The 13,164-nt window shown below is 44.3% G+C and overlaps 1 protein-coding gene across 1 annotated transcript in view; it reads right to left on the bottom strand.

The window, feature by feature from the left end:
• The window catches only part of DNTTIP1 (deoxynucleotidyltransferase terminal interacting protein 1), a 75,453-nt gene that overhangs the window by 44,848 nt on the left and 17,441 nt on the right, over nucleotides 1-13,164 (bottom strand). Inside the window, exon 3 of the mRNA XM_068263502.1 lies at nucleotides 10,735-10,831. Within this exon, the coding sequence (XP_068119603.1) occupies nucleotides 10,735-10,831 (97 nt within the window). The remainder of the gene's footprint in view (nucleotides 1-10,734; nucleotides 10,832-13,164) is intronic.

Below are 13,164 nucleotides of genomic sequence, written 5' to 3' on the forward strand. Positions count from 1 at the left end.
CAGAAGGATTGTTTTCTCGCATCGATAGACCTCACAGATGCATACTATCACATTCCGATTCACCGGTTCTACCGGAAATATTTGAGGGCTGCAGTATGGATTCAGTCCACGTGGGTACATCTGCAATTCAAAGCATTGCCGTTTGGGCTGTCTGCAGCTCCTCGAATCTTCACCAAGGTGATGACAGAGGTGATATCGTATCTGAGGTTAAAAGAAAAAAATAATTGTCCCATATCTCGACAATCTGTTATTGACGGCTCAGGATGCGATTTCTCTTCAGGGAAAGACTGTACTGGTTTAGTGTGTCCTGAAAGATGCGGGCTGGTTAATAAATGTAAAAAAAACAGACTTGATCCCAGACCAGAGAAAGGTCTTTTAAGGAATAGTGTTGGACTCGAGGGCTCAGACTTCATTCCTTCCTCAAGACAAAGTGGAGTCTGTAATTGTAAAAGTCGGGCAGTTCCTTTCCGCAAAAAAGAAAATGTCTATCAGACAGGTAATGTCTCTACTGGGGTAAATGTCCTCCTGCATTCCGGCAGTAAAATGGACTCAGGCAAGATTCAGAATTTTACAGCTAAGTCTCCTGTTGCAATAGGATGGTCTTCAGGACTCCCTGGACAATCCATTTTGGGTATCAAGTCCAGTAGTAGATTCCCTTCAGTGGTGGTTGAAAACAGAGAACCTAGAAAGAGGGGTTCCTTGGTTAACGAGGCATCAAGTAGTCATTACTACAGATGCAAGCGGACAAGGTTGGGAGGCTCACTTTTAGCTAGTTCAGGGTCTTTGGTCTGCCCTGGAAAGTTCATTTTCCTCAAACCACAAAGAGCTTCTAGCCAATTGGTATGCCCTGAGGGAATTCGAAGTTCATCTGGTAGGACTAGACGTTCTGATCATGTCAGACAATCGCACAGCGATATCTTACATAAATTACCAAGGGGGAACGAGAAGTCCACCTCTGGTAGCATTAGCTCAGATCATCTTTGCCTAAGCAGAAAAGACAGTGAGGCCGCTAAAAGCAGTCCATCTAAAAGGAAAAGAAAATCAGTTGGCCGATTTTCTAAGTCGACAGAGTCTGAGGCAGGGGTGGTGGAGTCTGAACCCTTGAGTCTTCAGCCAAATCTGCAACAGATGGAGTTACCCATCAATAGACCTTTTCGCAACTCACAAAAATGTACAGCTTCCTCGGTTCTTCTCATGGGTCATCCAGATGCATTGGACACGTTCCTGCAGGATTGTGGGATGGAAATCGGATTCACGTTTCCACCACTAAACCTGATAGGTCGAGTGATTCAAAACATCGTATCCGATCAAGCTCAGGTCATACTAGTGACCCCGTATTGGCCCAAAAGGGCTTGGCTCTCGATGCGCCTGTCATTATCGATTACGGAACCGTGGAAGCTGCCTGTGAGTCAGGACCTGTTGAGCCAGGGACCAGCCAATCACAGAAATCCAGAGCAATTGGCTCGGACGGCCTGGCTATTGAAAGGCTAATCCTTCAAAGGAAAGGAGTTTCAGGGAAGGTAATTGAGACTTTGCTTCAATCCAGGAAGCAAGTCACTTCTGACATTTATCTTCGTATCTGAAAATCTTTTTGTAGATTTAATCTAGACAAACAAGGGTTTATTGAGAAATTATCAATTCCCAATGTTTTGGATTTTTTGCAAAACGGGTTTGATATGGGCCTGAAGTCGAGTACGCTCAAGGTCCATATTGCCGCGTTATCGGTCTTTTTTGATGTTTCCATAGCGGTGGATCCGCTAATTAAGCGTTTTGTTAGAGCCATTAAACGGAAGTCAGCTGTCAAGCCAAAAGCAATGGCTCCCTGGGATTTAAACTTAGTCTTAAACATGTTGACTGGTGAACTGTTTGGGCCTTAACAAGACATTCCCCTGAAATACCTTTCCTGGAAAATGTGCTTCCTTATTGCAATTACGTCAGCTAGACGGATAGGAGAAATACAGGCGTTATGTATTTCTCCTCCGTATATAACTATTTCGGAACAGAAGTGTGAGAAAACGCGGAAAAGCCGCCGCATGTGCTGAAAGCAAGGCGGCTGATTCCGCGTCTAACGCGGCGGTTTGCACGCGTAGGCACCCATCTGGGACTGTAGCAGAACGCAGAAAGGCCGCCGCATGTTCTAACAGCAAAGCGGCTGTTTCCGCGTCCAAGGCGGCGGTTTGTACGCAGCAGCACGCCTTTGGTGTGGCTGGGTCTGTTAGTCCACATGGACGAAAGGAGAGCTACGCGCGCGTGGGCCAAAAGTCAGGACCTTTATACCAGCAGGGGAAGTGTCAGCTGATCAGGACGATCAGCTGATTCCTGCTGGACTCATGATTGGCTGAGTGGCTCGGGCGGGGCAGCAGAGTTCAGCAACTATATGTTCTGCTTGCTTGTCAGTTGCTGGTTGTCTGCCGTTGCGATCACTACGTGGAAGCATTCAGACCATAGCCAGACCCTGACAGTGTGTTTGAACCAGGTGGACCTGGGAATACACACTGAGCCAGATTACCTTGTACTGTTATGGTTTATTATTTGTTAGACCAGTTCCAGGGTGTTGAGATCAAGGCCCTCACACCCCAGACTAGGAATACTGTGTATCTTCTGTGTATTCTCTAGCATAGTTCCAGGGTGTTGAGATCAAGGCCCTCACACCCAAGACTAGGGAACTGTATTGTCCTTATGTTATACTCCAGACTAGTTCCAGGGTGTTGATGATCACGGACCTCACACCCAAGACTAGGGAATTGTATTATCATTTATGTTATACTCCAGACTAGTTCCGGGGTGTTGTGACTACGGACCTCACACCCAAGACTAGGATTGTGCTATTACTGTATTACGTTAGCCCTGTTCAGGGCAAGACCTTCCATATTAGCAGCAGGGTTTCCTGCAACCCAGCATGGGTCCCTCTCCTAGGGGTCCACAGGCCTCAGGAATATCACCCGCAGTTAGGGGTGAGTTCCTCAAGTGTCTAAGGCCGCCGGCTCCTCTGGTGGTCTTTACTCAAAATTATTACTGTTGCACCAAACACTCACATCACTCAGGTGTCCAGAGGTTAGTGATATATCTGATTGTCGGTGATACTGCAGATCATCAATAATCGGGTATATACAGTATCTGTATTCTTGGTGATACTGCAGATCGCCAATAATCAGACCCTCTCTGTGTTACGCCGATCGTTACAAGAAGGTAGTCTTTAAACTTCCTCCAGATTTTTTGCCAAAAGTGGTATCTTTTTTTCATGTTGAGCAAGAAATTGTCTTGCCATCTTTTTGTTCAAATCTAAAAACTCCAGGTGAGGAGAAGTTTTCCACACTGGATGTTAGGAGAGGTTTGTTAACCTATCTAGATAGGACCAAAGATTGGAGGAAGGACAGTAACTTTCTTTTACAGTTTCAAGGTGCAAGAAAAGGGTTTAAAGCTTTTAAACCCACTTTAAAATGGAAGGTTCAGGGACGATAAAAAAAAAAAAATCCACATCCACTTACCTGGGGCTTCCTCCAGCCCGTGGCAGGCAGGAGGTGCCCTCTGCGACCGCTCCGCAGGCTCCCGGTGGTCTCCAGTGGCGCGCCCGACCTGGCCAGGCCGGAGGCCAGGTCGGGCCTCTTCTGCGCTCCAATCTGCGTCTCACTGGTGCGCGCTGACATCATCGGACGTCCTCCGGGCTGTACTGCGCAGGCTCAGAACTACTGAGCCTGCGCAGTACAGCCTAGAGGACGTCCGATGATGTCAGCGCGCACCAGTTTGCAATTTCATTAGCTTATACTAGTTCAGACTTGATGCCTCCAGTAGGTTTGAAGGCACATTTTACGAGAGCAGTATCCTCCTTTTGGGCAGAAAAGGCATCCGCTTCAGTCTCTCAAATTCGCAAAGCAGCTGCATGGTCTTATTTGCATACTTTTCTAAAGCATCATCGCCTAGATCTGCAGTCGAATCGAGACATGGCTTTCGGGAAGGAAGGTTCTGTCCGCTGTGGTCCTGCCCTGAGGAGGTAGTACTCTGGAAGTCTCTCCAGCCCCCATCATGTGGGACTAATGGAAGTCCAAAGTTACACTTACCGGTAACAATTTCCATGTACTACCACATGATGGGTCTACTAATTCCCGCCCGGAATGGTGAGTAAAGTAGAGATTAAGTATGTACACATGCAATATGACGAGGTAATCGGAAAATACACTGAGGTCTGCATGGTGTGACGTGCTTTTAAAGCCTTACTATATATCCTGTCCCTTTCAGGAAGGGGAAGTAATCTCCAGCCCCAATCTTGTGGTACTACATGGAAATTCAGTTACCGGTAAGTGTAACTTTGGACTTCACCATTTGTGTAGTTCTGGCACGTCCGTTTTTTTCTCTGCTTTACCAAATCATGAACCCTTAGCACCATAATCCAAGGAGGTTTGCATTTTAAAGCAAATCTGTGGCAAAAATGAACTTAATGCGTTGAATCGATGTACATATAAAATGGGATGTATGCAATAAACTGCATTAAGCAGAGTTTTGTAAGTAAAGTACCGTATTACCGCACGATGGGTAGAAGACTAGTGACAACTAATCCTCTCAGCAATATCACATGAATGGAAAAATAAACAGTTCGCCAATAGGAACAGCTTAGTGAGGGACAAAGGGCGGGCACAATTTAGAGCTCGTTCCTGAGTCTCATTCTATACAATGAAGTCAGGCATTTAACGATTATTAGATAGCAACATGTATCCCTCATACAGAAAACAAAATACAGTGGAACTTTGGTTTGCAAACATAATTGACATTAAGGAAACCTTTAAAACATTTTTGGAAATGTTTTGGAATGTTCAAAGGTCACATGTGATCATGTTGGTAACTTAAGAAAAAGAAGAAGCTTTTATAACCTTCTTGAACACAGAATTAGAGTAGGTAGCCATACACTGGTCGATTTGCCATTAGATCGACCAGCTGACAGATCCCTATCTGATCGAATCTGATCAGAGAGGGATCGTATGTCTGCCTTTACTGCAAACAGATTGTGAATCGGTTTCAGCCTGAAACCGATCACAATCTGTTGAGCTTCTCCTGCCGCCCGTCTCCCCCCCCCCCCCCGTATACATTACCTAAAGCTGGCTCCGGGTCCTCTTCGCCGCGCTGCACCCCGCACCGCATCCCAGCGTACACTGTGTCACTCCGTGACCAGGAAGTTAAAATAGAGCGCCCTCTATTTGAACTTCCTGGTCACTGAAGTGACAGAGGAAGTTAATGTACGCTGTGATGGAAGCAGGAACTTTTCCGCACGGCACGATCGACGGACCGATACGATTTCGGGAGGAAATCGGATCGGCGGGTGCGTTTAGCGCGAACGATTGGCAGCAGATTCGATCCCAGTGATCGAATTTGCTGTCGAAACGGCCGCAAATCGGGCCAGTGTATGGCCAGCTTAAAGGTGGCCATACACTGGTCGATTTGCCATCAGATTCGACCAACAGATAGATCTCTCTCTAATCGAATCTGATACGGATCGTCGGGCTCGCCACGGAGACCACCATGAGCCTGCGGAGCGGTGCCGAGGGCACCTCCTGCCTGCCACGGGCTGGAGGAAGCCCCAGGTAAGTGGATTTGGATTTTTTTTTTTCGATAGTCGCTGAACCTTCCCTTTAAACCAGATTAAACACATTTCACATGGTGAAGACACAAAATGTATTTACGTATAGCAGGTGCTACAGATGACACACCCTTGAATCAATAGAGTTTCTAAGTGATTATGCTAAGGGTGTAATTAGAAAAATAAACAAATCTAGTGTGAAGCACAAAAAACAAATTCTATAATATGGAGTTCACCCAGGGTTTGCCAAATTTCAAAAGAGATTGCAAGAGAAATTTAGAAATATACAAGACAAAAAAAAACCCAAAACATAAAAATGTTAAAGGAGTTCTTTGGAATTCTAAAAACAAACAAGCTGACACTTACCTGGGGCTTCTATCGGCCCCCGGCAGCTGTAATGTCCTGCACCGTCCTCCTACGATGCTTCGTGCCTCGATGCCGGTCCCGTTCTAATCAGGCGACTAATTACGCAGTGGCCACGCGCGTGCTCGCTCCCGCGCGCATCATCGTGAGCTTACTGACCCGATGACGCGCATGGGAGCGAGCACTATTCGTCTATTTCCTCGTAGGAGGAATATAGGAGGACCGGGCAGGACATTACAGCTGCAGGGGGCCAATAGAAGCCCCAGGTAAGTGTCAGTTTGTTTGTTTTTTAGAATGCCCAAGAACCCCTTTAAAGGACCACTATCGCGAAAATGTTTTAAAATTTTAAATACATGTAACACATACAGATAAGAAGTATGCTTCTTTCAGAGTAAAATGAGCCATAATTATTTTTGCTGTCATTTACAGTAGTAAGTAGAAATCTGACAGAACTGACAATTTTTTGTCTAGTTCATCTCTTCATGGGGGATTCTCAGCATTTCATTTATTCTTTACAAAACACTCCCTGAAAAGGATCTATACAAAGATGACAGTTAATATCGCTGACTTCCACAGTTAATGGCAAAGCCACCATAAATGCAATCTTCACCACATTTTCCAGGCATTTTTGGGAGAATAGTTCGAACAAGTGGAAAAGAAAAACCTTGTAGTTTTTGAGAAAACTGATTTGGAATACTTCAAAGAAAATTATTATTTTTTTAAAGTTTCAAAATGAAATTCCACAACAGAATTTCGATATTTAATGTAATTCAAATCGATTTTTTCAAAATCTACAAGGTCTTTTTGGAAAAAAATAAATAAAATCACTTTTTTCCCACTATTCTCCTGAAGACAATAAGTATATTTGGTGTGAAGATTGCATTTATAGGGGCTTTTACTCTAATGTAAATGGCAGAATTCCACAGAATACCACTCGGAAATTGGAATAATAATTTTACAAGACAACTGAAGGATATGTAGACTACAATATTTATTCCCCTTAGACTAAAACTAGTCCTTGGTAAGAGTACTTGTAAAAGGTACAAACCGGAACAAAGAACATTTATCAGGCCCTAGGCAATGTAAGTGTGGGTACATGTAAGAATGATGTGCAGGTACTTTGCAGGGGAATGAGGAGATTCTTCCTCTATTACACATTCTTCATGCACAATCTGAACAAGGTTTATGGGTGACAGACAACACCTCTGTGTTCAATGTGCACAGCATTCTCAGTGGATTCCCTGCAGCTCTGTGGGAACTGCATATGTAGAGTATAGTACTACTGTGTAACAAAGTAAACCTGAGACAGATGAAATTAAAGTTTTAAACATACCTGGGGCTTCCTCCAGCTGCCTTCAGGATAATCAGTCCCTCGTTGTCCTCCTCCACCACCTGGATCTTCTGCTATGAGTCCAGGTACTTAAGCCAGTTGGGCGTAGTGCGCATGCACACACTCCACCGCCAGGAGCATACTACACCTGTGCAGCACTATTGAGCAGGTGCAGAATGCTCCTGGCTGTGGGAGCAGCATGCGGCCGGACAGCACTGACTGGCTGAATTACCAGGACTCAGGCCCCGTTTCCACTATCGCGATTCCGCATGCGTCTTGCGTATGCGGATTCGCATAGACAATATAAGTGAATGGGCCTGTTTCCACTTCTGCGTCTGCGGGAGCGTTTTATTGTGCAGAGAAAATCTGCACGGAACACCCTGCAGAATTCGCCTGCGTGTGGAATGCAGGCGAATCGCACACAATGTATTTAATAGGGAAATCGCATGCGTTTTCCCCATGCGTTTTTTGCCGCGAATTCGCATAGGTACCAATGTAAATTCACACAGGCAGTGACATGGTTAAAATCGCATATACCCTCACCTATGCGAATTCGCATGCGAATTCGCGGCAAAAACGCATGCAGAATCGCATCTGCATGCGATTTCATCAGCGGTGGAATCCAGGCGATTCCGCACCGCAATAGTGGAAACGAGCCCTCATAGCAGAAGATCCGGGTGGTGGAGGACAGCGAGGGACTGATTAGGCCGAAGGGGGCTGGAGGAAGCCCCAGGTATGTATAAAACTTTACTTTTCATCCGTCTCAGGTACCCTTTAAATTTGTAGTCACCAAACCAAATGTTAACAACCTATCAAATTATTTGATTTCATCAGCAAAGGGAGTGCATACATTTGCATAAATCAGCATCAGTGCAGAATTATTTCCATCTCATTGACCATCTCTATTAGTGACACAGCTACACGTCAGGCTTTATTCTTACAGCATAGATGTTATTTAGTATATATAAGAGATTCCTGTGTACACATCATATATACAGTCACAATCAGATCTGTATATCTGACCTTAAAAATACGGGGACTGCTTTATTGAAGCAGCACAAGTAACTAATTTTGATTGGTTTTTGTGGACTAAGCACAGCTATTACTGTATATATACATTATTTTTAATAACTATTATCTGAGAAATAGAACATTTTATCATATTTTCTATTTTAATTACAGTTACAAATTCATTAGGAGTCGGAGCATTTTTTCCCGACTCCGACTCCAGGCACCCAAAATTGCCCGACTCCATGACTCCACAGCCCTGGAATTCCGTAGGATTCGGATTCTAGTAACAATGGGGGCCCCAGGCAAAATAGATCCGGGGCCCCTCTGACAGACACGTCTAAAACAAAAGCGAATGATGGGCCCTTTGTTGCAGCCAAATTTACCCCAGGGCCCCGAAGCTGGATGCTGTCCCCCCTCCGGCCACCACCCAACTTAAAGGGGCACTACAGCGAAAAACTGTAAAATTTAAAATATGTGCAAACATATACAAATAAGAAGTACATTTTTTCTAGAGTAAAGTGAGCCATAAATTACTTTTCTCCTATGTTGCTGTCACTTACAGTAGGTAGTAGAAATCTGACAGAAGTGACAGGTTTTGGACTAGTCCATCTATTTATAGGGGATTCTCAGGGATATATTTATTTTCAAAAGCACTTAGTGAATGGCAGTGGCTCTGTCCAACTGCCAAAAAACTGTGTAGCGAGCAGGGAAGCTGGCCAGCATCATTGTTTAAATCCTTTTTCGGGAATATCTTTATAAAGAATAAAAGCCTTGCTGAGAATTCCCTATGAAGAGATGTACTAGTCCAAAACCTGTCACTTCTGTCACATTTCTACTACCTACTGTAAGTGACAGCAACATAGGAGAAAAGTAATTTATGGCTCATTTTACTCTGGAAAAAATGTACTTCTTATTTGTATATGTTTGCACATATTTTTCGCTATAGTGCCCCTTTAACTGTGTTCCCCAGGGCTCCTGCAGAGTCTTTGGCAGAGTGGTGTCTCACCTGTTCTGGTGGGTGTGCGCCTCTATCAGTCCATGGCTCCACGCACTCCCCGACTTTATCCTTACACGGGCACATCTCCTCTGTGACTCGATGCATGTTATTACGTAATGTCATAGGTCACAGCAGCCAGCGGTGGATGAAGATGGAAGTGCACAGAGCCACAAACCATACAATTTTCATGCAATCTGACTGTACAATTTTTATACAATCTAATGGTGCCTATACATGGTACAATAAAAACTTTTGATTTTCCCGTTTATTCGAGCAAAACAATCGAATGAAAGTTGAAAAGAATCCTTTCTTTCGATCAAGAAAAACGAACGATTATCCGTTTTTTTCAATAAAAATCTGATCGGACATGTTGGAAAAGTCTTTTGACTCAATCTAATGGAATAATTGAACTAAATTATCTAATGAAAAAAATTGTACCATGTATGGGAACCATTACCAACATCTACCAGGTTCTGGAGCCCTAGGGCAATTGCTCCCTTTGCCTCTATGGTAGCACCGGCCCTGATTGGTTAAAACAGAATGAATGCAGTGGAAAACAGTGCTAGAATTTTAATAAACTGACACTGTTCTTTTTGAATTTATGAACAGTGCAACCACAGCAGCTCAAAGCCATTTAGCAGGTGGAGGAAGCAGCAGTGCACAGTGTAAGCAGACATCACAGAGACTATAGCCCCTGGTACCAGAAGGTGATGTCCAGTAAGAACCAGTAACAAGGTGTGTGTGTGTGTGTGTGTGTGTGTGTGTGTGTGTGTGTGTGTGTGTGTGTGTGTGTGTGTGTGTGTGTGTGTGTGTGTGTGTGTGTGTGTGTGTGTGTGTGTGTGTGTGTGTGTGTGTGTGTGTGTGTGTGTGTGTGTGTGTGTGTGTGTGTGTTAGCTGGAGGACCAGCGACGCAGATCTGCGTCGGCAGGTGCCTCCCTAATTAATCAGGAAAGGCCGCTCTCGCGAGCAGCCGTTTCCTGTTAGATCACGGAGCGGGTCTCCGTGAATAGCCTGCGAGCCGCTGATCGCGGCTCGCAGACTAAATGTAAACGCAGGAGACATTTGTTTTCTTTGTTTACATTGAACGGCGCTGCTGGTAGGTAGGAGAGGGAGGGGGGGAATTTCGCTGCGGAGGGGGGCTTTGAGGTGCCCCCCCTGCAAACCTCAGGCAGGCAGGAGCGATCAGACCCCCCCCTGCACATCATCTCCATAGGGGGGAAAAAAGGGGGGCGATCGCTCTGCATGCACCCTGATCCTTGCTGGGGGCTGCAGAGCCCACCCAGATCCTTGCTGGGGGCTGCAGAGCCCACCCAGCACAGATCACAAAAAACAGCGCTGGTCCTTAAGGGGGGGTAAAGGCTGGGTCATCAAGTGGTTAAAATATGCCTATGCCATGTTAATGCTAAGAAATGTTTAATGGTTCAGTACCCATTCTGGCAAATTCACCATGTAGACAGTAGTTACCTTCATGTATTTATTAAACACGTTCTGAATTTCTTCATTAATGGTTGGCTGTAGAACTGCACGAAGCAAGTCCATGGAGATTGCAGGGTCAGTAAAACTGTAAAATGAAAGACAAATTGAATGATAAAGTGGGTGCAGACAGTCCCCTACCGACAAACAACTCAAGTTACAACGTTTCAGAGATACAAAGTTGTCTTCATGTACAAATTATACAACACCGTTTTTATTACAAATTTTTGTTATCAAATGTCACAGTATTGTATAAACTGTAATAAGTCGTTTAAAACACTAAAAGCACAACTCCCCAACCCCCCTAAACATAATTTATAATATATGTCCAAATTCAACGTCCCATAATGGGATCTGTTTGTAATTAATTGTAATTTAAGTAAAATGGGACAACACAGTTTAGTTTCTTTAAGCACTTCACATCTAGTCCTTGTCCCCCCTCCCCCTATGGACCAGAGCAGTGTTGACGTTTTAGCTCTGTCCTATTTAATGAGAAATAACATTATCCCTACTTATAATACCTAATGAAAATATATTTTATTTGGCTCTCCTTTTTATCACTTATCTTGGAGACTCTGTAACAAAATTTTCAGCCTTATTTCTTCTATCCTATTCTTATACCTGTTCTAATGTGGTCTGGCTTACTGCACCCTTTTCTAGTTGCACTGTCTCTGCATTATATCTAATCTTCTTTTATTTGTCAAGCATTGTCGAGCTAGAGAGGAATGCACTGCCTCTGCTATGATAGGGAGAAGTTATGCATGCCCCCTCCACGCCCCCCTGCAGGCTCCGTGTGTGTGCTTTGTTTATTCCTCACAGACAGCTCTCTGCTCTCAATTTCAGCTTGTCTGAGGGGGAAGGGAGCTTCCCATGCTGAGAAACTGAGAATCCCTGACTGGAGTTCACTATGTAATAAAAACTTGTAGTATACTGTAACATTATTTATTATTTATTTATTGTATTTATAAAGTGCCAACACTGCACTGAAAAGAAGATGGGATGGAGTAAAACATTATATACAGTATATGATTTATGGCAGCCAGGTTAGTAAGAATTTTAATGCATCTCCACTCTCCCCAGCACCAGTACAAAACTATGGAATTGGTGAAGTTAAGTTCGTCTTTAAGGGCTTGTTCACACTACTACTTAACCATGTGGTAGTAAGTTGTATATTACTGCCAAGCCACATGCGTTACCAGTGCAGTACCATTCAATCTAAATGTATGGGGCCCTGCATTCCAGTGCATCAAAATACTGCGTTCCAGTGCACCAAAATGCTGCCGGTGCAAGCACACGCAAGCACACGAACACACACACACACACACACACACACACACACACACACACACACACACGAACACAAACGAACAAACGAACACACACACACACACACACACACACACACACACACACACACACACACACACACACACACAGTGGAGGAAATAATTATTTGACCCCCTCACTGATTTTGTAAGGTTGTCCAATGACAAAGAAATGAAAAGTCTCAGAACAGTATCATTTCAATGGTAGGTTTATTTTAACAGTGGCAGATAGCACATCAAAAGGAAAATCGAAAAAATAACCTTAAATAAAAGATAGCAACTGATTTGCAATTCATTGAGTGAAATAAGTTTTTGAACCCCTACCAACCATTAAGAGTTCTGGCTCCCACAGAGTGGTTAGACACTTCTACTCAATTAGTCACCCTCATTAAGGACACCTGTCTTAACTAGTCACCTGTAGAAAAGACACCTGTCTACAGAATCAATCAAGCAGACTCCAAACTCTCCAACATGGGAAAGACCAAAGAGCTGTCCAAGGATGTCAGAGACAAAATTGTAGACCTGCACAAGGCTGGAATGGGCTACAAAACCATTAGCAAGAAGCTGGGAGAGAAGGTGACAACTGTTGGTGCGATTGTTCGAAAATGGAAGGAGCACAAAATGACCATCAATCGACCTCGCTCTGGGGCTCCACGCAAGATCTCACCTCGTGGGGTGTCAATGGTTCTGAGAAAGGTGAAAAAGCATCCTAGAACTACACGGGAGGAGTTAGTGAATGACCTCAAATTAGCAGGGACCACAGTCACCAAGAAAACCATTGGAAACACATTACACCGCAATGGATTAAAATCCTGCAGGGCTCGCAAGGTCCCCCTGCTCAAGAAGGCACATGTGCAGGCCCGTCTGAAGTTTGCCAATGAACACCTGAATGATTCTGTGAGTGACTGGGAGAAGGTGCTGTGGTCTGATGAGACCAAAATAGAGCTCTTTGGCATTAACTCAACTCGCTGTGTTTGGAAGAAAAATAATGCTGCCTATGACCCCCAAAACACCGTCCCCACCGTCAAGCATGGGGGTGGAAACATTTTGCTTTGGGGGTGTTTTTCTGCTAAGGGCACAGGACAACTTAATCGCA

The sequence above is a fragment of the Hyperolius riggenbachi genome, chromosome 12 (genome assembly GCF_040937935.1).
Source record: "Hyperolius riggenbachi isolate aHypRig1 chromosome 12, aHypRig1.pri, whole genome shotgun sequence".
NCBI classification, from domain to species: domain Eukaryota; kingdom Metazoa; phylum Chordata; class Amphibia; order Anura; family Hyperoliidae; genus Hyperolius; species Hyperolius riggenbachi.